This window comes from Cottoperca gobio, chromosome 6 (assembly GCF_900634415.1).
Source record: "Cottoperca gobio chromosome 6, fCotGob3.1, whole genome shotgun sequence".
In the NCBI taxonomy this organism is placed as follows: domain Eukaryota; kingdom Metazoa; phylum Chordata; class Actinopteri; order Perciformes; family Bovichtidae; genus Cottoperca; species Cottoperca gobio.
The window spans coordinates 3,650,415-3,673,807 of NC_041360.1; the positions used below are offsets into that span (position 1 = coordinate 3,650,415).

The following is a 23,393-nucleotide window of genomic DNA, read 5'->3' on the forward strand; positions in this document are numbered from 1 at the left end:
TGACTCCGATGAAGTGACGTTCCTCTGTGTCACTATTAAAGTCTGCAAGTCAGTCAGAATGCTTAAAGCTGAATGTAATCATTATGAAAAGTGTCATTTCTTTTTGAAAGTAGGGACACGGCGCATGTATCTCTTAATTCACTGCAAAAACACACACAACAGCTTGTCTCCTCCTTCTCCTCTTTTTCTTCCAAGTGGAAGATCTTTCCATCAGGCTGCTTCCTCCATGTCAGCGTCACATCTTCACTCTGGCCGTGCTCCTTCAGTGTCTCGCTGAACTGAGAAACACAAAACATTCGTTATTTATAAAGTTACATAAAATCCTGAAGTCTTTACAGTTTACTGGTCAGATTGCATTGCGTGTGCTACAGATGCTTCGACACTGTTTCTCTTAAAGGGATAGTTTGACGTTTTGGGAGACTAGGCAAGATGCTGAACTGTAAGTGACAAGAAGAATGGATACACCTGCACCTCTTCATGTTTTACTGTTCAGAGTGTACATTTACCACATTCTCTTAAGTGCTTTTGAATTCATAATGTCTGTGCAGGAATTAACAGACATTTATGAGGCTTCGCAATCAATTCATTCCATTTCATTGTGCCTTTTACTGTAAACAGAGTTGCTAACTAGAATAGCTAAATAACCTTTATGCACTAAACTCATCATTATTACCTTCTGCAAGATGGTTTCCTCCAGGTTCACAGAGAAATCCTTTTTAGTTACTCTCATCCTCACCAACTTCTGCCTCGCTTACACTTTTAAAGGAGAAAATATACATTTTAAAATGTGCTTTTTTCCCCCCATGCAACAGATGCAGTTTTGTACTATTCAATGAAAATGTGTAGATCAAAACTCACCAATTTGACAGACAAAGTATCATAGTATGTGATGAGCCTTCCAATTGGCCTCTGTATAAATCCACACATAGAGAATTGGATTTTCCATCTACGTCATTATTATTAGCATTACAATGTCTGAACGGCATGGGTCCCCCATCTGACCACTTCCATGCGTCTCTGTAGAGGCCGATCCACGTGGGTTGGTTCTGGGTCATCTTCTTTATCTGGTCATTCTCAGCTTGGTTCCTCACACTAGCCAGGTCAGTGAAGTGCTCCCTGCAGTAGCTCTGAGCCTCCGTCCAGGTCTTGGACTGATTCACAAAGATGAAGCTGGAGGAGGCCACTGTTTCCACACCCCCTGAAAATGTGTTTCAGCAAAAAAACAAATATTATCCATGAAAATGAAGCAATATCTGAACAAAGCTACTTCTGTAAACATTTGCTGCCTTTGCCATGGAGACACAAAGTTGGCCACTTGCTGTTGAACAATTTGGAGAACTTATTAGCTAAAGAGGAACTGGTGGAGACCAAAGCAGAGCGAAAAGATGGTTGGAGATCGAACATACATTTGTCAGGTGGCAAGAAGCACAACTTGAAATAAATGCTGTATGTATGTGTATATGTATGTATATGCTTTTTGTTCTTTCTGTGGTGGGCCGGAGTTGAGCGGGGAGGAGTGGTGCATATGAAAAAGATCTATGAATTCCTCAAGATGCTAACAGAATATTATTTTAGCCAGACTAATGATCAGTATTTTTTTTATTGACCACAATCTGTGGTCTGTACACAACAAAGATGGCCACAGATGTAAGCCCAAAATGTTTGAAGACATCACATTGGAGAGCAAACATGAGTCTAAAAATATCACTGACGAATACTTGACTAAAATGTCTTTAGTTCTCTTTGACTAAAATTAACAAAAATCCAATCACTCAAATTTGACAATTTTATTTAAATGTGCTAACAAACTAACTTTAGATGGTAATAATAATAATAATAATAATAATAATATGTCAGTGTTGTGTTTCAGCTTGTTCTGATGCCTGACAATGGCTAAAAATAAATCTATTAATTCAACTTTAAAAAAGTGGTAAGCAAACACAAATATTGTAAATAGGAAAACACTGAATGGGCATGGTCACGCCAAGTCTCCGCCTGAACTTTACTTTTTTGTGTAGAGCTAAACATTTCACACAACAAGCAGGTGGTAGCCCAGGGCAGCATGCGATTAATATTATAGTAGCATTTGCCTTAACAATGTGTGTTTCTTACCATTGTAGCAAACAAACAGTTGTGTCTCATCGCAACGCTTATCATCCCACAAGCCATCCGCATTCATTGCTGCACAGTTCTCATATCCCCCAAGGTCATTGGGTTTATCTGTCATCCACATCCTGACCTCTGTCTCTCCTTCACCATAATAACCTTCCTTTTCCAGTGACCACCTCCAGCTGTTAAAGTCATTGTGATGTCCCAGCCAGAGGTAACCAGTATAGTATTCGATTCCAGTGTCCATCACCTTATCCAATTCTTCCCTGTTGTCAGAAGAGTCCAGGTCTGTGTACTTCAACCTGCTGGAGCTCTGGGCATCAGACCAAGTCTCTCCCTGTTCAACAAAGACGTCGATGTCGGAAGAACACGCAGGTAGGTAACACAATCCTGTGATAATGAAAAATATATATCACCAATTAAACAACACTGCAAGACACAATAGTCACAGTAACAAATTCAGTAGCAAACCTATTACTTTAATTTATGTCTCCGAGACTTTTTAACACATTTCAATTTCAGGTTCAACATGTTTTCTTATTAACTACTTTTTGATATTGAGAAATACTGATTAATGTAGCTTTAAAGTGATATAAGTTATATTCAGTGCTTTTTATATAAACAACTAGGTAACTGATAGCTGACAAGTTCACCATTTCAACTTAAAAGATGCATGATGAAATGTCAATGTTGTGTTTACGGCTTGTTTCCACTGCACCCAAGAGGTCAAAAGAAAAGTTGAGATTCATACTACTACACACGACAAATTGCTATCTAATGATTCATTTCTGGGTTTCTATGAAACCGCATACTGACCAATTTGAACCAATTCCTGGTTAACTCTGAATTGACCAGTAACTAATCATTGTCCTATCATTGTCGTGTCCTTTCAAGTGCATACACATACATCTGATAGATATTGCATTCATTCTTAGTCGGCACTGGAGAAACGTCGGGCTCCACATATCATCATTCTGCTCTATGGGGAAAAGCGCTGCATTTCTTTAAATCAATCACAATCTTCTTGGGCGGTGCTATTGGCATGGCTTATAGCCACAGTCTACATCCGGTGAGTCAGAGTATACCAGGAGCTGAAACACTGTAGAGCTGTAGGGAACTGCAGAGTTGCTGTTAATTCTCTGTGGGTTTAACATCAGGGAATCATTTCACTTAAAAGCTGAACTTTGATCCATTAATATGTAAATACTAATTATAGTCACTTTAAAGCTGCATTAATCAATATTTGTTTAATATAAACAATGATTATGGGTTATATGAAAGAGGTTGCTTGTAATGAACCGGACAGAGAAAGTTAGTGACTAGCTGTTGAACATAGAGAGGAGATGCACTGACGTTACTTTCCCCCCGCAACACGCCCGCCTAAAGTGCAAAACAACAACATGGCTGCCGTTCTAAGGGAAACTACAAAACTGGGAGAAAAACAAACGATTATATAATTTGCTTAAATTAAAGGCCTGTGGCCAGAAATTTAGTTTCCTGACATTTACATGCACCTGATTTTGACTCCGGGGAAATATGCAAAGCAAAGCCTGAAGGCAGACAAAGGGCTTGGTCATGAGGTGGGATTTGTTAGCAAAGTTAAAGTAAGGAGGACACCAAAGGATATTCTGGTTGTATATGGACAGGTTTGTACACATATTATTTTATTATTTATTTTTTATTTATTTATTATTTGTAACTTGCCGCCAAATGTTTTTTTTCCCTGCCGGTAGCAGATGGTTGGTATGGCAATAAAGGTCACTTGCAAAGAGCTTCTGCCATCTTTGTGTTAGCTGTGCTACTAACCAGAGGCTGAACCTTCAACGTGATTGACAAGCCCTCAGTGCAGCTGTGCTTCTTCATCCTCTCATGATGGACTGAGGGCATACTGGTGCTACAGTGACTCACTATCGCCTCTCGAAAATCAGGACGTCCGGGCCTAGCTGGTTAGCATGCTAATTTCAGTAGACGTCTTTTACATAAGGTCAAAACTCACATTCTGTTGTTCATTTTAGTTAATTTTTTTAATATTTTAAACTACAATTGTTGCACATTGCACCTTTTAAGTAACTTATTAACTACTAATAGTTCTTAATTCAAGCATGACGTGTTTAGAAACGCTAACAATTAGCTCCTGATTTACATCTTACTTGTTCCTCGGTGACCACTTACAATCACTTTATTATAAAGTGTGTCAAAGAAATACAAACAATAAATTGCACCAACCTGATAAAACCACAAAAATAAAAGTCTTCCACTCCATGCCTCCTTTTACTGTTTCGCTGTGAGAGAAAAAAGGCATCATTAACTGAAATGAGTTGCTGTGTTTACACTGGTCCACACTGGCCCCAGAGACACTCTAGATGATATCACTCATTCATTGCTCTCTCATTTCAATTAGCTTTATTGGCAAAAACAAAACCTTGTATTTGCCAAAGCAGTTTACAGAAGATAACACACATTACATATTAAATACACAGGTGTCACATTGAATTCTATATTTCACTGATGCTGTCAACTCTTCGATTGCTACACATAAAATACAGAACACTACAATTCTAAACACTTTAATACAGTTACTGAATACTATGGTAATCCCTAATGTTGGGGAGCTTGTAGTTGGAGTCCCTCAGGTTGTGGCAGGCATATATATATATTTAGCTTTAGCTGCTAGAGGAGCTGCAATTTCTTTCACCAGAGAACCAGTTTATATTCAGGAGGAAGTGTGCATCTGGGTTTCTACCGGTCTCCATCTCCCCTCCCTTACAACTCAAATGACATAATGTAACAACATTTGCTGAGGGACATTAAGGACAGAATCATGAGTACCCTTCACTCCTCTTACACTATACTTCCGATCTGATATTGTGTATACATATTCATGCAACCCCCTCTACACTGATCCTGACTGTTAACCTGTTATATCTTTATGATCCATACTAGCCACCTGATTTTAGCATTGTATATATTTTGGATTTGCACCTTATTGTCATCTTAGAATCTTTATATTTGCACGTGCATCACAGCCAACCAAGACAAAGAGCAAACCTTAGCTCCACTGCTAAGGACAGTTTACTAAATGAAACACAGCCTAAACATCATTCAGTCAGTTACATTAAACATATATATTTAGGTTTGTGTATCACATGGTCTGATTTCTATTAAATTAATTGAATGTCCTCTTTTTTTCAGGAGCTTTGCTTGATGTTAAACAGCTGTCAAATAGAGCTGAATGTCTTTGCATGGACGACCACAGAATATTCACCATGTTATGCACAATTTACAGAACTTTCCCCTTAACCTCTGCAGAAAATTGAATAACATACACATTTTTATTTTTATCCAGAAAACTGTGTCAACATGAGCAATATCATCAGAGTCAAATAAAACCCATGTTTCTAATATTTTTTCAAAGATGCAATGTCTTACCAGTGAGATGAGAGTGCACACGAATCGCAGACAAAGCAATGATAACGTTACAGTCTGAAGTGCAGTGCATATTCACTGCAGCTTTATAGATAGCCACAAACCCTCTGAGCTGTTGTCATAGTTCTTTATCAATATCCTCACTTTGTATTACATGCAAAACCATTATATTATTTGCATTGTGCCACAAAGGATGAGGTGGACTCACTTCCATTCAGGGAAAATTCAAATAATGAGTCAAATTATTTTGTAGATTGCATTGATTAAGTCAGAAGACTAGATAAGTGACCTTTGGTTGTCCTTTCTCATTCCCTGTCTCTCTGGCCTTGTTTCCTCCACCGTCACTTTCCAATAAAATGTCAATTTAAGAATTACGGAACAGAGCCTCGCAATGCAACAGCATCAATATGTGTGTTGGGGAATTTCAACAGATTAAGACAATCAGTTGCTGTTTAAAGTAATAATAATGTTTACTGTGGAGCTCCCTTTAGAAACACGCTGACAAAATTTGCATGCGGAAAATCTCATTTAAATGAAAACGCAAAGAAAATTCAGGACACTGGAATTCCACAACAACTGATGTGAAATGATTAGTCTCATCAATATTTAATAATGGTTCTGGCTTCAGTTCGGCACATTAATGTGTTTTATATATATATATATATTTATAGGGGACAGTGCACATTATTCACATTGGCCATAACACCATGTAAATGTGTTGGGGTTAGCTTGGCAGCTAATTTGCACCTGTCCTAACACAACTAAAAAGGACAAATAATAAAAATAATTTTGATATTAAAGTTAACATTATAAAATAATTTTGTACTTATCAAAGTTGCAATTAAAATAATATAAAGATAAGAAAGATAGAAATAAGATATAAGAAAGATATAATAAAGATAAGAAAATGCAGGAAATGTAACACAACACATTGTCCTACAATCTTAAACTAACAATACATTTAGAAAAGTTTAAAGCATTGCACACAAGTCAGCTGTTGAATCATCAGGTGAGTACATATCTGAATAGATTTTGACCATATTTTATTTTACATTTAAAAAATTCTCCATGTGCAATGTGGTGCGAGTTGATTATTTAGGAACCTCAGAGAAAATAACAATTGCACCGTTTTGATTACCCAATTAATATCTATCTATGCCTAACTGTGTATTGTGAGAGGTTAACTACTTATAAATGTACTGTTCTTATTTTTGTATTCACAACTTTTCAATGCTGTTGTGAATATATACATTATTAATATCTAGCTTTTCATATAGAAGTGGAAATTGTACACCTAACATATATTTTTCTCCTTGATCTTGTACATCTCCTGATGTGCAGCCTACCTCCTCATGCTGTGTTCCAGGCTTCCAAAAGGTAAATGTTTGCAAATTAGGGTTTTGCATATCATCCAAATTGGCACTGATCTTTACATACACAAAATCTTTGAACAAAAGCTTTTGTGCCTTTTTAGTGATAGATTTGGAGCAAGGCCATTTAATGTTTTAAAAGTAATCCGTAACATTTCTTCATCAATTTGGAACATATCTGGCAGCCGGTCTAACTTGGCTAGTGCAGGAGTAAAATGTTCATATTTCTTAGTTCCTGTTCAAATTTGGGTTCATAGATTTAGTTGGACCAATGGCGATGATCTCAGTTTTATCATCGTTGAATAAAAAAAAACGTTTGCAACATCCAGCATTTCACATCATTTAGGCACGCAAGGAGGTTTATTTAAGCTGCTGGAGTTACTAGAGTGGGAATGAACATGTAGCTGTGTAACACGAAAACAGTGGGACAAGAATGGAACCTAGAGGAACATCACAATTAAAATGAGCGACAGAGGACCTGGCCTTTTCTATAAGAACAGGGAAAGTTCTATTGGAGAGGTACGAATGTAGCAGTGTAAGAGCTGTTCCCTTTAGCCCAACCCAGGTTTCTAAATGGTGCAGGAGAACAGAGTGATGGATTGTGTCAGAAGCACTACGACTGAGCACTCACCTCTGCAGCTGTTAAAAGTAATGTGTTAGTGACCTTCCCAAGGGCTGTCTCTGTGCTATGGCAAGCTCTAAAACCTGCCTGAAACTGTTAGAAATGTTATTGTTATTAATGAAAAGGTGAAAATGAGCTAATCTAGCACTTTAGATAAAAACAATAATTTAGAAATTGTTCTGGCAATAGGGGATACAGATATTTTTTTTTTAGTAGCAGTTGAATAAATACATGTTTAAACTATTTGGAAAGATGCCAGAAGTCAGAGATCTGTTAATAATCAGGACATTACCGGTTGGTCCATTGAGAGCAGAGTTGACTTTGGGGTTATATTTATTTTTGAAAATTAAGTCAGAAGAATATGCTGATGTTACCGCTTTTATTGTTTCCTTGTCATATGTTCCTTAAGGTTGTTATAAATAGCAGCAGACTTGGTTTGAATGCAAACTCCCATTTGCATTCTAATTTTCTACAGTCATTTCAGAGAGCGAGTGTGATCATTAAGCCAGGGGAGGGAGTTTCAATTTAGCGTTCTTATTTTGTAAATGTAAAGACAGTGACTGTTGAAATAGGTTAATAGTTTATCCGTATATTGTGTAAGCGTTCTCTCAACGCCCCCTGGGCAATATTTTTGAACATCTGCATCATTGCTGCTGATTCAGACTGTGTGCGTTTCAAACATGCGGATATTTTCGCCTGAGTTTCTGAACTTTGGGGTCGACGTCGCTCCATTTATAATTAATATGTTGGATTTTTTTACTTTTTTGCACTTTGTAGGTCTCTCCTGACTGGAGGTGTGCGCACGTGTTTGTGTGTGTGTGTGTGTGTGTGTGTGTGTGTAAAGCCTAATGATAAGAAAAATAATATAAGAATTTAAATACAAAATTAATATAATAAATAATGTAATATAAATTATAATTACTAAGAATAATAATCATAATAATAATACAAACAGAATAATAATCAATATTAAAATTCAGGGGAGACAATTAGCCTACATTTTATTTGAGGGACCTGGATAATGGATAGGGGGGCTTTGGCCCAAAAAAGGTTGAGAACCACTGCTATATAACTAAGTATTCTTCTTTTTTTTATCGCACTATTCAAATTACTTTAGTTTTATTGTATGCACGTGAAATATTCTTTGCAAAAATGGCAAACAACTAAAGCCCATTGAAGCATATTGCAGCATCTCTGATTCATTTGTGTTACTGTAAGGGACTACAATCCATGCAACAAAGAAGTGCCTTTTATTTGTTTTGTTCTTGCATGTCTCCACTTTAAGATGTACTTTTCCTCTTGTACCAGGAGAGGTCATCCTCTCCTACAGAAACTACTAAAGCCAGTTGGAGAGAAGTGTGGCACAATTGATCTAATGTATCGGATTTAAGCCTGTACTCGCTGTACTTCAATGACTCCTGTGTACCATATGGACTCCAAGAGGTACATTTTTGTCAAACCTTTTAAAAAACTACATTTTCTGTAAAACGCCTTTAACTTGGCATACAGCTAGTAACACATCGGAAATAAACACTGGTAGTAATAAACTCTATTAAAACTTACCTCCACTAATGTGAAACTTTAATTTAAACTACAACAAACACATTTAACTTGAAATGTGTCACAAAGTTAATATCACACGTATTCCCTTCAAGCTTTTCTCCTAAAACGTAAAGTACCATTGAATGTTCACTAAAGGAAGAGAATTCAAGGTGGCTTTAATTTGGTCCCGTTCAATGTGCGCAACAAGTGTGTGTTTTATTTTGAAAGTGCTCACCGGATGTATGGAGCTGTGGAGCTTGACATCGGGACTGACTCTGAGCATGGACCCCGTGTGTTCCCAACCAGCGCCCAATCTGAAAAACGGATTTGTAGGTGAAAGAAAATGGTATTGTTTAACAGTGTCGTCTGCGCTATTTATCTAAAGAAAGGAAATAAATGCTTTGAAGAGTTTCCGGAAGATATAGAAGCGTAGTTAAAGGCGTACAACACAAAAGACGGGAGTGACCGCAGTGTCTGAAGTGAATACTGCACCAAGGTAAGAAGACAGTCTGGCATTTATTCCAACTATACAAGTCCAACAATGCAGCTTCTTTTCACGTTAACTCCTCTTTTCAGTTTTGTGCTGTATGCAACTCTTTGCAGCTACGTGTTGCAATGCTGTGAGCCTTTGAGGTTTGGCAACAAAAGCTATTTTTACTCTTCTGTTGGTGTCAGTTTGATGCTGTCTACATGAAGTGTCTACTGAAGTTATTCAGGAGTCTGTTCTAGATAATGCATAGTTTCCCACAGGAAGTTCGAGTGTGTTGTTGTTGTTGTTGTTGTTGTTGTTGTCTACAGCTGTGAGTTTAGCACACAGCCTACATAATGTCGCTATGGTTCTTTCTACATTCTAAACTGCAGCCCCCTCTGGCCGCGTGAACAACACTAACTATGTGGCTCTGCTGAGCTTTTCTTCATGGTAAGCAAACTCCAGTCTACTGTTGACCACAAGTAAAGTCGCCTTAGTTGTTCAACTCTTTGAGTGTTAGATAAGCTGAAGTTTACTGAAGTCTTGATGATGATGATGATGATGAAGAAGCACATAGAGCCAGGCTGCTCTCAGCTGCTCACATGGTTCACCTTGTCTGACTCTAGAATGTTTTTTTTTTGATGATGTCTGTTTTGTTCAGAGCTGTGGAGAGAAATGTGAACACAGGAATGTGTGAGGAAACAGAGTGAACAGAGGGAGCAGAGCAGTAACACCATTGTGTTTTTAGCAGTGCTAGACTGTCAATTCAATACACACACTGACCTGGAAAATGTCCTGTCACTCCAGTGTGTTGTGGAAATGAGATGTCCTCTACAGTCTCTAAGAAAAACCTGTAGTTATTCCAACAATTCATAAAACATGTTGAAAACGCACATCATTTTTTGGGTCACAGGCAGAAATTGCAAGTAGATATTAAAGTCAAAGATCACTTTGAGTTTTCATGAAGCAAAGCTGGATTCTTAGTATATTTTCGCATTGGATGGTCAGGGATCCTGTTAAAAATCTGGGCGTGGATTGAGATGGTTCTAAATTAATGCAACCTTATTAATCATTTTTGTAGACGAGTTAACCTGTAAAATAATGTTGGTAAGTTTATTTTTAATATGTAATTGTGCTATGAAGTCAGTAAGCCATATGGTAGATGTGTGAATGAAAAAAGGATGCATCATTATTCAAGAAACAAACTGATTCGCTGAGTCGTTGTTTTAAAAGGTACATTAACAAGGAGACAAAGGTTTGGGGGCAAAAAGTCCAAGCTCACCAACGGCTGAGCAGAATATGAGGATTAAAAGAGTTCATTTGCTTTAACAAGCGCACACATCTTTCAAATCAAATATCACGATAAGTTTGATCAAAAACCTCTATCGATGTTACGACGATATTGTACAGTTGACGTTTAGTGCTTTCACAAAATATTTACACAATGAGATTTTTGATAAATAATCATCAGGAATGTGGATATTATGACTAAGTGGCTAAAGGCAAATAATAGAAGTAACGTAACGCAACCTGTAAGACCAGGAAAAGACAACACTTATGCCATATTATAATATCCAGAATCTTAGACGATATCTAGTCTGATAGATTATTATTATTATTATTATATCAAAATAAGATGGATTTATTGTTGCCCAGCCCTATTTTGAAGATCTGAACAAGAGATGTTTGCATGAGATGGAAACAAAGCAGTAAATCCAGAAAAGAAACACATGTGATATTTAAGCCAATCACAGACAGGCTGCACATCCAGCTGCTTACTGTCCTGTCTTGGGCTCAGCATGCTCACTGTTACTGTTCAACCAGCTCTTCCTGTTCCAAAGGCAAGTCCTTATGTCCTTCAGACAGACACAGTGAGACACAGACATACAGACACAGAGAGAGAGAGAGAGATAGACATACATGCAGACAGAGAGAGACAGAGACACAGACACAGACAGACAGAGACACAGACAGAGAGAAACAAACACATACAGAGAGACACAAAGACAGATGAACAAATAGACAGAGACACAGAAAGAGACAGAGACACAGATAGACAAAAAGTTGCACTTGAACGCGGCGCAAAGACCGCAGCCAACAGGTAACCAGCACGTAGGTTCTGCATCTGCGTGAGACGAGATAACTCTCCATACCAGCAGTAGTCTTTATTTATCATTCAAAAAGGGAAACTGGAAAGAAAATAGTGTACCGACTTTTATTATGAAAGTATCCCATTATTGGAATGATGAGATGAGAAGATAAAACATGACAAGAGCCTCTGTGTGTTTCCTCTTGAATTTTGGTGCACTGATTGTTAAACTGAACAGCCGCTGGCGATTCAACATGCTGAATCGACCAAGGAGCCGCAGACGAGGGCCAACATTGCGAATACCGTCAGGGCGACAGACTCTCAGCAACGGCCCGACATTGCCCGACAGCCGAGCGTCGGCTTTGTGTGTCAGGGACTTAGCTGCAGGCACAGAGTTTCTCAGAGGCTGGATTCTCTGACTGTTTCAGATCAAGTGTGGAAATCTGGGAATGTGAGAGAGAGAGAGAGAGAGAGAGAGAGAGAGAGAGAGAGAGAGAGAGAGAGAGAGAGAGAGAGAGAGAGAGAGAGAGAGAGAGAGAGAGAGAGAGAGAGAGAGAGAGAGAGAGAGAGAGAGAGAGAGAGAGAGAGAGAGAGAGAGAGAGAGAGAGAGAGAACATCTCCTTCAAAACTATAAACGTGAATAAGTTTCTCGCCAAAAACACACCACATTATAACATTAACGTGCTGCTGCCGATTTCAACACAGATCTGTGTTGTTTACAATGCAGCATTGTCAGGGAAAAATATGGTAAGCGTCAATACTGAGTTTAATGAATAAATAATTGCAGAAAGTCTACTGTGGATAAACGAGTACCGCCACGTTTTACCAATCTATGTATCGACTTGGTACCAAAGTATCGGTTCTCCTGACATCCCGAGAGATGAGTGCTGTGGTGAGGACAGAAGACATTTCCTGTACAACAATAACACAGGGAGGGACCAGCAGACTTTAAGACCGAGAAGGAGGGATACAACCCTGATAATATATTGGCTGTCAAGCACTCCTTTATTTATAGCTTTCTTGTTATCTCACATCTCAGGCTCCTTTAAAAGGCAAAACTACACAACACACTGAAAGTACATAAACCCTGTTTTCTCCCGTCTTTCTCTTTCTGTAGTTGTGTCTCAGTGTGTCACATACGGCAGTGCTCGGTGGAATGCGGGGGCAACCCAGTGTTGGATGTTTTACTGTTGAGTCATACTCTCTCTCATTCTGCTACCATGTCTTGTGAGCTCTGTGTATGTCCTTGTAACTTCTTGTTGATATACTTTAAGGGCTAAAGCTGTGATGCACAACAGAGTTTTTAGTTTACATCACTGCACATTATGTGAGGGTTTATCCCCAAATCCTTCCCATTGATGACGGTGACGTGTATTATGTGTTTGCGTCAATAGCTGGGTTGTAAAGGTGGGGCTGCTGACGAGGGACTCGGCAGCAACTGACATCACTTCCTCTCTCAATCTATTATTTAGAGTTTCTTTAATTAGCATTTCTGAAAAACCTAAATGTGTTCCTGGGAATTTCAATAATTTATAAAATACTTATTAGCTGCAGGCTTCGTAAGCTACGCTGTGTTGTGTTTGAGCTGAAGGATCCCAGTAAACTGCACTATGTTGTCTTTGAGCTGAAGGATCCCAGTAAGCAGCACTATGTTGTCTTTGAGCTGAAGGATCCCAGTAAGCAGCACTATGTTGTCTTTGAGCTGAAGGATCCCAGTAAGCAGCACTATGTTGTCTTTGAGCTGAAGGATCCCAGTAAGCAGCACTATGTTGTCTTTGAGCTGAAGGATCCCAGTAAGCAGCACTATGTTGTCTTTGAGCTGAAGGATCCCAGTAAACTGCACTATGTTGTCTTTGAGCTGAAGGATCCCAGTAAGCAGCACTATGTTGTCTTTGAGCTGAAGGATCCCAGTAAGCAGCACTATGTTGTCTTTGAGCTGAAGGATCCCAGTAAGCAGCACTATGTTGTCTTTGAGCTGAAGGATCCCAGTAAGCAGCACTATGTTGTCTTTGAGCTGAAGGATCCCAGTAAGCAGCACTATGTTGTCTTTGAGCTGAAGGATCCCAGTAAACTGCACTATGTTGTCTTTGAGCTGAAGGATCCCAGTAAACTGCACTATGTTGTCTTTGAGCTGAAGGATCCCAGTAAGCAGCACTATGTTGTCTTTGAGCAAATAAAAAAAAAATACTGAGAATCGCTGATCCTGCTTTTGATTTCGATGATGAAAATCGAAAGCTCAATTTCAATAAACTTTAGATTCAGAATTGAAATTGTGACACTCCTAGTATTCTAAGATAAGTGAGTATATTATATCACTAGCTATGAGAATTCAAACCATTTCTAGTTTTAACAAAGTTACCCAACGATTCACAGAAAAGGTTCAGCTCTCATTAGGTTCCAGCAGGGCAGTGCACGCATCACGTCATCGTAACTGTTTCTCATTTTTCTCTCTATATATTTAGAACTTTTGACAAATCAAAGATAATTTTGACAAAAGATGAAATCATTATTGCAGTGATAACTTCCCAGAGTTGTAAAATCCTGTCATACATTTATAAACCTCTGTGCAGAGTATTGTGTCTGATTTACTCTTACTAACTCATAGATCATGAATTAGTCACTCTAAACTTCCTGGATCATATTTCATTGTGCCACCAAAAACCTGTCCTACGCCCACACCAGCACAGCCCTTAGCATTGTTCTTAATGCAGCGTTGTATCTGGTCTGATCGTCAACTTCAACTTGTCAGAACATCAATTAAAACTGCAAGCAGATATCCACGGACCCGCACACCTGCCTTCGTGTCAGGGGTACTGGAGGACTGTTGGTCAAGCGTTTACGTACATTTAGCCTTGTGTTCTTTATTTATTTTCCTGTATGTATTTCGTTATACTTCATGTCGCCTTTAGATTGTAATGAGCAAATCTAGTCGATCGGCTTAAAACTGTACAACTACACGGCCTGTAAAAGGTTAGAAATTGCACAGTAAAGCTGCCTTCACATTATAGGAAAAGTTCTCTGCGCTAACCCAGAGGCAGAGCCTTGTTTTGTTTCTATGGTTACCTCCACTGCTTTCCTGGTTACGTCACATACAGCCGTTATCTCATTGGTTGCGCTTTGAAAGGTCAGCGGCAATCAAGGTCAGCGGCAATCAAGGTCAGCGGCAATCAAGGTCAGCGGCAATCAAGGTCAAAGTTGAAATAATTTAAACTTGGTGTTTCCAAGAGTAGCGCTTCCACCTATTCGGGCGCCATCACTCCCCCACAGGAAAACAACGACAAAGCCAGTGCAGAGCGGTTTTACGTCTGATCATATGAAGGCAGTTTAAATGCAAAATGGCAAACTATCTGTACTGGTTTACAGTATACCTGTAAACCAGTACAAGAGGTATACTGGAAACATCTACCTACAAAATGCTGTTTATCTACATCAAATGGTGGGGGCTATGATTTAAAAAAAACTGTTAGGGGGAGCTATTAAGCTATTAAGCCAATTTGCCACGGCCAAGGCTAAAACCCTGATACGTGTGCAAAGCTTTCGAGGATCCAAACGACCCCTCAAACAGCAGCTTCCTGTTTCATGGCGAATAATGCGGCACCAAGGCAACAGTGAAAACTCAGTCTTCAAGGATTTGAGGATCCTTTACTGTCATTTTGCAAAAAAAATGAAAATGCAGTTGTAGTTTAGTCCATTACGCTTCACACAAAAACGTAACAGAACAAAGACCGTAGTATTAGTGCATTTCTGAAGTGCATTTTATGAATTTCCCGGAGGAATGTCAACAAACAAAAACAATGGTGTCTTTAACATAAAGTTTGACATCAGGGAAACGTTGATCCAATCAGCACTACTCATACTTATATTGTACATATTTGTTATAGTATCGCTTTAATATTTTTATTGTCGTTGTTTTCATTCCAGATTTATTTTTCTTGACTACTGCAGTACTGTGGCTGTATTTTTATTTCCTCTTTATATTATTGTATGCACCAAACCATTAAGACAAATTCCTTGTAAAAAAATGCCAATAAACTCTTTTCTGATTCTGAATGATATGAAACCTGGCAACCTCACTGTGATGACAAGACTTCAGGAAGCTGCACAAACACCAATATGTAACTCATACTTGTTTTTACATTTCAGTTTGTGTACAGTTTGTGGTAATCATGGAGTTTTAGAGGTGTTGGTAGGCTTTTATTTTACATTTTGGAGCCAGGACAGCTGTTTCCTTCCTGTCTTTATGCTAAGCTAAGCTATCCACGTCCTGAGTCTCCTAGATTGATATTGATCTTGTCGTCTCTCTACTGTAAAGAAAGCAAATTATTGTATTTTCCAAAATGTGGAACTATTACATTAAAAAGGTAAGAATGTCGGCTGCTGTTACAGCCATGTCTTGATTAGGGACGCGTCCATCTTCATGGACCGGCTTCAGTCTGTCAAGCTGGTGACCTTTAACCTGCGATGGTCGTTGACTTCTGGGAAATGGTGTTTGTCAAATGCCTCTAAAGACATAGTTTCACATCTGTGTCGACACAAATAGAGTGAACTGCACAATTTATTGTTAAGCAAGGTAATGTTGCAAAGCTGGATTTATTAATCATTTAATGTCGGTGTAATTTTGAGGTTTTGATGTTGTCTCTGGTGCCATTCATTTGACATGTTCTGGATTAAATGAGGACTTCTCATACAGAGAGATTAATTTGCGTCCTGACGCTGTGTTACTATTGTGCTCTGTTGTTAGCTTGTGCCACTTGCCAAGAAGATACATATTACATATAAATATTAAATAGCAGTCCTGGGTGGTCACATTATAGTAATGTGTAGTATTATTATTTCTGAATGTCTTGTAATTATTTAACATTGTTTATGTAAAATGAAAATAATTATATTATAAAATAATATAATCCGTGTATATATATAGTGCGTATATTATACTAAATTCTACTTAAATGTATTATGTTAATAATGTTTGAAACATTATTTCAGATCAAGGAATGTACATCATTTAACATAAATGCAAAGAAGAATAAGAGCAGATGACTGCTGATATAAGTCATTTAATGGGTATTTGGTAGACGTGCCTGAGTTTTCTTGTCTAATCTTTATGTTCAGAATATTCCAAAGTCTAGGGCAATGTTAGCAAAGACCCGGTTTCCTTTTTCCGTTCAGTCCAGAGGGCTCAGACTGGGCTCCAGCTTAGAAGGCAAAGTAAGATACGAGACACAATTAGGACAACACTGCAGTGTATAAAGCTCAGTGGTAGAAAAAGAAGATAAAATAGGAGCAATGTGCCCGTACATGTTCTTGTGCAGAGATTAGCTGCAGTGCTTTATACTAAGTGTTGCATGGAGCTCGGGCCTTGTGGCTGCAGCAGGAATAAAGGTGTGTGTGTGTGTGTGTGTGTGTGTGTGTGTGTGTGTGTGTGTGTGTGTGTGTGTGTGTGTGTGTGTGTGTGTGTGTGTGTGTGTGTGTGTGTGTGTGTGTGTGTGTGTGTGTGTGTGTGTGTGTGTGTGTGTGTGTGTGTGTGTGTGTGTGTGTGTGTGATATATATTTTTGTATATACAATATAATATGTTCCAGTTAGTCTCAGCGAAATTAATGAAAACTCAGAGCTCCCCACACACTCCGACTGGAGCTGGAGGCCGTACTGCTGGATGAATTTGCCTCAGGCTGAACGGGAGCAGCAAGGGTGGAGACAAGTGTGGAGACAAGACAAGTGTGGAGACAAGACAAGTGTGGAGACAAGACAAGTGTGGAGACAAGACAAGTGTGAAGACAAGGGTGGAGACAAGACAAGTGTTGAGACAAGTGTGGAGACAAGTGTGGAGACAAGTGTGGAGACAAGACAAGTGTGGAGACAAGGGTGGAGACAAGACAAGTGTGGAGACAAGTGTGGAGACAAGACAAGTGTGGAGACAAGTGTTGAGACAAGTGTGGAGACAAGTGTGGAGACAAGACAAGTGTGGAGACAAGTGAGGAGACAAGGGTGGAGACAAGACAAGTGTTGAGACAAGTGTGGAGACAAGTGTGGAGACAAGACAAGTGTGGAGACAAGTGTGGAGACAAGACAAGTGTGGGAGACAAGTGAGGAGACAAGGGTGGAGACAAGACAGTGTGGAGACAAGTGTGGAGACAAGGGTGGAGACAAGACAAGTGTGGAGACAAGTGAGGAGACAAGGGTGGAGACAAGACAAGTGAGGAGACAAGTGAGGAGACAAGTGAGGAGACAAGGGTGGAGACAGACAAGTGAGGAGACAAGGGTGGAGACAAGACAAGTGAGGAGACAAGTGAGGAGACAAGTGTGGAGACAAGTGAGGAGACAAGGGTGGAGACAAGACAAGTGTGGAGACAAGTGAGGAGAACAAGGGTGGAGACAAGTGAGGAGACAAGGGTGGAGACAAGACAAGTGTGGAGACAAGTGTGGAGACAAGGGTGGAGACAAGACAAGTGTGGAGACAAGTGTGGAGACAAGGGTAGAGACAAGACAAGTGTGGAGACAAGTGAGGAGACAAGGGTGGAGACAAGACAAGTGAGGAGACAAGTGAGGAGACAAGTGAGGAGACAAGGGTGGAGACAAGACAAGTGAGGAGACAAGGGTGGAGACAAGACAAGTGAGGAGACAAGTGAGGAGACAAGTGTGGAGACAAGTGAGGAGACAAGGGTGGAGACAAGACAAGTGTGGAGACAAGTGAGGAGACAAGGGTGGAGACAAGTGAGGAGACAAGGGTGGAGACAAGACAAGTGAGGAGACAAGTGAGGAGACAAGTGTGGAGACAAGACAAGTGAGGAGACAAGTGAGGAGACAAATGAGGAGACAAGTGAGGAGACAAGTGAGGAGACAAGTGAGGAGACAAGTGAGGATGAGATGGACGCAGCTGTTGTAGTGGTGAGTTGACTTACAGGAGCAACAACTCTTAAAATGTATTATTAATTTAATGTTTTAAGAAAGCAGGAGATATAAATTTGCAGTTTTTACCATCTTGGCATTTTGGTTGATGTTGGAAGAAAGGCATTATCGGTGTCTATAAAAATCTAAATCTATAATCTAATATTTTGGCCTGATGTTGGTGCTGAGGGCAGGTCACAAAAACATCCAGGGAACGTGAACATCCAGAGCGAATTTCACGGGACTGCTAGTGGTTTTCGATAAATCTTCTCATGGACCTTGTCGAGGTGAAATTCTGACCTGGTGGTGATGTTGCAGGAAAGGTCAAGAGGAACCATGAATATCTACACCAAATTTCAACCAGATAAGTTGTCTTTCAAGGCAGAACGGATCATGATCATTATCAAGTGTTGTAAAATCCTCTCTGCGAGTATTATAAACCTCTGTGTAGTGTTGGCGTCTGATAACCTTTAAAACGCGTTAATCTGTTACTCTGACTGGACTTCCTGGATCAGATTTGATGTCTCCCCGGAACCTTAAACTACACGCAGCCGCCAACGCAGCCTCCACGCTGTTTTAACGCAGGGTTCATTACAATATACGAACACGGGCACCGCTAGCATTCAAAGGTTTTAGTGAGGGATATCCCTTACAACACTTAATGTTGCACTTCCTGTTGGTACACAATGGTAAAGTGAATGGATTTCTTACATAATAACTGCAAAACAAACTTGTATATAGCACATACTGTTTGTACTAAGTATGTTTTTACCAAACATTTCCATAAAGTGTCTTTTTGGACTGAGTTTGTATGAATGGGACTGGAGACCAGACTGATTTTGCACTTAGACCTTTTACTGTAGATATAGTGCCTTCTCTTCTCTTTATCTTCCCTTTATTAAGTTTCTATTTAAACAGGGCAATACTGAAAACCGGTTTAGTCTGGTCCACAAATGTCATTCATTCAAACTCAAATCAGACTCAAGATTTGAGATTCAAGGAGCAGGTTAGCAGCCCATTCATGTTTCTCTTCAAACCTCTCTTGACCTTTAACCTGCGATGGTCGTTGACTTCTGGGAAATGGTGTTTGTCAAATGCCTCTAAAGACATAGTTTCACATCTGTGTCGACACAAATAGAGTGAACTGCACAATTTATTGTTAAGAAAGGTAATGTTGCAAAGCTGGATTTATTAATTATTTAATGTCTGTGTTGAGGTTTTGACGTTGTGGTGTATTTAAGCTCTCTATGGGAAAGTGTGGACACACTTGTCTCCACCCTTGTCTCCTCACTTGTCTCCACCCTTGTCTCCTCACTTGTCTCCACCCTTGTCTCCACACTTGTCTCCTCACTTGTCTCCACACTTGTCTCCACACTTGTCTCCACCCTTGTCTCCTCACTTGTCTCCACACTTGTCTCCTCACTTGTCTCCACACTTGTCTCCTCACTTGTCCCCACCCTTGTCTCCTCACTTGTCTCCTCACTTGTCTCCACACTTGTCTCCTCACTTTGTCGGTGTATATTGCTGCTCCCGTTCAGCTTGAGGCAAATTCATCCAGCAGTACGGCCTCGGCCTCCAGCTCCAGTCGGAGTGTGTGTGGAGCTCTGAGTTTTCATTAATTTTGCTGAGTAAGGCTTAAGTGCTAAAGTAAGTTAATAAAATATATTTTTTCATAATGTCTCACCATGTTAGTGCTGTTGAAAGTGGTCTATCCGAGACTTCTTTTGTTAAGGACAAGAGTTGCTATCTCTAATCACAGTGGCCCCACTGGGCTGCTGGGAGATCTGATGAGTCATATCCTACAGGGATGCCACTAATCACACCCCTGTGGAATTTGGTGTTTGCGGTGGTGTTGTGGTATTATGTTTGCAACAGTAATTGCCTGGCATATCACTGCATCTACTGTAAACACTCTTTCTGTCAGTATAAAGGCTGCAGTGGTTGAGTGGCTGCTGAAGCCTGACTGGTCACATGTGAGCACGACTTTGTCTGGAGCAGTGGCTCCCACGCTTTTATTACAATAATCCCTGAAAATACACACCCCGCTCCCTGGCAAGCCAACGTATCAAAGGTAAACATACACGCTGTTACACCTCTGAAGCTGAAAGGAACAGTTCAGTTAAACCATTCAAAACTCTGGTAGAGCTTGTAGTATGACACACAAAGTGTATCCTGCACTATAGCAGCAACACATTACTCCCTACAAATACATACGCCTTTTTTGTTATTAATAAATGTGTTTAGTGGACATTTAGTGCATTAAATGTCAGAAAATAGTGAAAAATGCCCATCACATTGTTTTTCCAACAAGTAGTCCAAAACGTAAAGATAGTCTACTTCACAGTCGGGTGTATTTCCGGTTTTGACTTTCCGGTGTCACAGCGCTAACGACAGCGTCACTCATTCCAACTGTTTTGCATCAGTAATAAGCAATATGACAACATGACTAAAAAAATATTATGGTTATTTATAAATGGACTAGCGGAGCCGAGGCCAGCAACATGACGGAGATCACGTTTCAGTCAAAGTGGGAGGGGGAAGATGCTCACGTTTTTGTTTTGTGATGAGATGTTACAGAATTTGTCTCAAAGAATACTCAAACTAAAGTGCGCGGCCGCCATATTGGATCATCACATCAAAACAGTAACGTTGGGTATACTGGTCCGGTCCTTTTGGCTTAATATCAAACCGGTTTGAACATGTTGACACCAGCCGGACATTATTCTACTAATAATCATATAAAATCGAAAAAAAGGAAATTCTCAAATTTGAAGTACTTTTTTTGTGGTTATTTTTTTTGTAAATGAACTACATTGATTAATGAAGTAATCATTTCCCAAACTACTGCAAATAAATATGTATGAAAGTTATTTATTGATCTTTTTGATAATAGGTTCATATTCCTTGCTAAATGGGTTTTGAGGAAATGGTCACAGAAATAGTAATAAAGCATTTATAACTAATTGTACCTTAAAATATGCATTATTACATTTGTTTACAAATGCATTTGTATGCATATTAATCTATAAACAAATAAATAAATAGACTAATTATTATTTTAATGGGAAATTAAAATTATAATACAAATGAAATATGAATCCATTAATAAATAGTTCCAAATAAAAAGGGATTTACAAAAACAACTTACAGCAGTCAATACGTACGTGATATAAAAAGCATTAATGATTTGATTGTAATTTAAAAATCACTTTCAAAATGCAGTTTAAAAAGATAAATAAATAACTGGATTGACAACTTCAGGTAAGAATACAGATTTGAAACATTTAAAAGGGTAATTTCCTTTTCTAGTCTATGCATACCAGAAACCTTCCCCGCCCAATACTGTGGCTTTGAGATATTAATCATTGATTTCACGGTGTGTGCTCAGCTGAGATGGATCAGACTGTCACTCACTCAAATGCTCTTTTGTGACACAACAGCACTGAGCTTATTCTTGCGTAGTGTTACAAAGTGCTGAGTAATCCAAACATCGATTGAGTCCAGTGACAGCTGTCTGCACAGAGCATGTCATGAACTCAGTTTCCATTAGCTCTTCATCAGGTCATAAAGTACTTTCACTTAATCGTATCACGGCTCTGCTGTGCATTCGTACAGACACACACATTACAACTCTATACCAACTAATTATTCCATCTTCAAGCATTGATTTCACAAAGGCTTTACTCTCTCAGCACAACTCAGAGTAAAAAAGCCTACGAAGGTCTCTGGAGGAAGACTGCGGTGAAACGAGTGAGCTGTGCTAATCGAATACCAGTGACACCAAACTGTGAGGAGTAATGTGTGGAGGCATTTTAAGTGTGACACCATGGATAATGCAGCTGCCACCATGACAAGTCAAGAACTGGATTGCATTTGAGATAATTCTGTATTTTTCTGTATTCGTTCCTAATACAGAGCCGTTTGCATACCTGTTCACGTTCATTTATATGATTCAGTTACCAACATAGTGTACAGTTTATCACATTTGTAATATTTAAGCCCTGGTCAAGATGGCATTACAGTACCAACCATGAAAGACTGCATAATCATTGCTTAGTATAAATGCTGAGTCATGTCACATCTGTATTCACAACCCATATTTAATATATTCTTTTGACAGCCAATGGATAAACACGACTCGCTTGTCAATCAAATCCAGATTATGCATGTTGGACTTGGTGTATTAGTAGTTCAGTTACACCTTATTTATATTTTTGGGTAAAGGTGGCCATCCTAACCAGTTATTATAGAAGCAGGCGTGTGCCATTCATGTGTCTGTGTATTGTGCCGGGGGTACCGTGAGAGCAGTGTGCAGCAAACAGCAACGGCAGCATTAGGATCGTGGAGCTTTATGAATGTGACAGACATCTTCTGGATAACATCAGCGTGTTGTCAGCATGTGCCCTTCGGTACTTATTATGGCTTGTATTTAATAACAGTAATACAGTATATAGTGATATATTCACTCAGCATTGATGCACTGAGCTCCTGCAGCACTGAGAGGCTTCCTCTACTCGACAGTGCAGTGAACATGGTTATTAACTAAACGTGGTGAAACCTGAGCCCAACCACTGACTCTGGGTTACAGTCTGGGTTTCTGACAAACACGCAATGAATGATAATGAACGCTTCAGTCACCACATCTCAACCCAAACTCGGCACCTACTGCATGCTAGACAGCTCCACCTTCATCACTATCATCATCATCATCATCATCATCATCATCATCATCATCATCATAGAATATGTTTGAGAGGTGTCCACTCAGCTCATATCAATGCTTCAGATAATGACACATCTGCTGCTTTAAATACACCAACGCTTTTGATAAGGATCTCTTTCATTTCCATTTCTTTATTTTTAAGAATTGTGACCAAGAA

The 23,393-nt window shown here is 39.3% G+C and overlaps 2 protein-coding genes across 2 annotated transcripts in view; one reads left to right on the forward strand and one right to left on the reverse strand.

Annotated features, from left to right (window-relative positions):
* On the reverse strand, nt 1-9,378 carry LOC115009318 (macrophage mannose receptor 1-like). Its single transcript, XM_029433242.1, has 6 exons — nt 9,305-9,378; nt 4,336-4,391; nt 2,113-2,499; nt 859-1,198; nt 674-756; nt 1-278 (listed from the first exon to the last, which is right to left on the reverse strand). Exons 1-5 carry the CDS (start codon nt 9,331-9,333, stop codon nt 717-719), a joined length of 852 nt encoding a protein of 283 aa, XP_029289102.1. The 5' UTR covers nt 9,334-9,378; the 3' UTR covers nt 1-278; nt 674-716.
* Nucleotides 9,326-23,393, forward strand: part of LOC115009319 (A-kinase anchor protein 13-like) — a 71,403-nt gene continuing 57,335 nt past the window's right edge. Inside the window, exon 1 of the mRNA XM_029433243.1 lies at nt 9,326-9,565. The gene's annotated coding sequence lies outside the window, so the exon portion shown is untranslated. The remainder of the gene's footprint in view (nt 9,566-23,393) is intronic.

What these genes read in the sequence shown, in the direction of transcription:
- LOC115009318 (XM_029433242.1), bottom strand. Translation starts at nt 9,333, where the DNA reads ATGTCAAGCTCCACAGCTCCATACATCCG. An exon ending in TATTTTTGTGGTTTTATCAG is followed by an intron (nt 2,500 to 4,335) that starts GTTGGTGCAATT and finishes TCATTATCACAG; the next exon opens with GATTGTGTTACCTACCTGCG. An exon ending in ACTGTTTGTTTGCTACAATG is followed by an intron (nt 1,199 to 2,112) that starts GTAAGAAACACA and finishes ACACATTTTCAG; the next exon opens with GGGGTGTGGAAACAGTGGCC.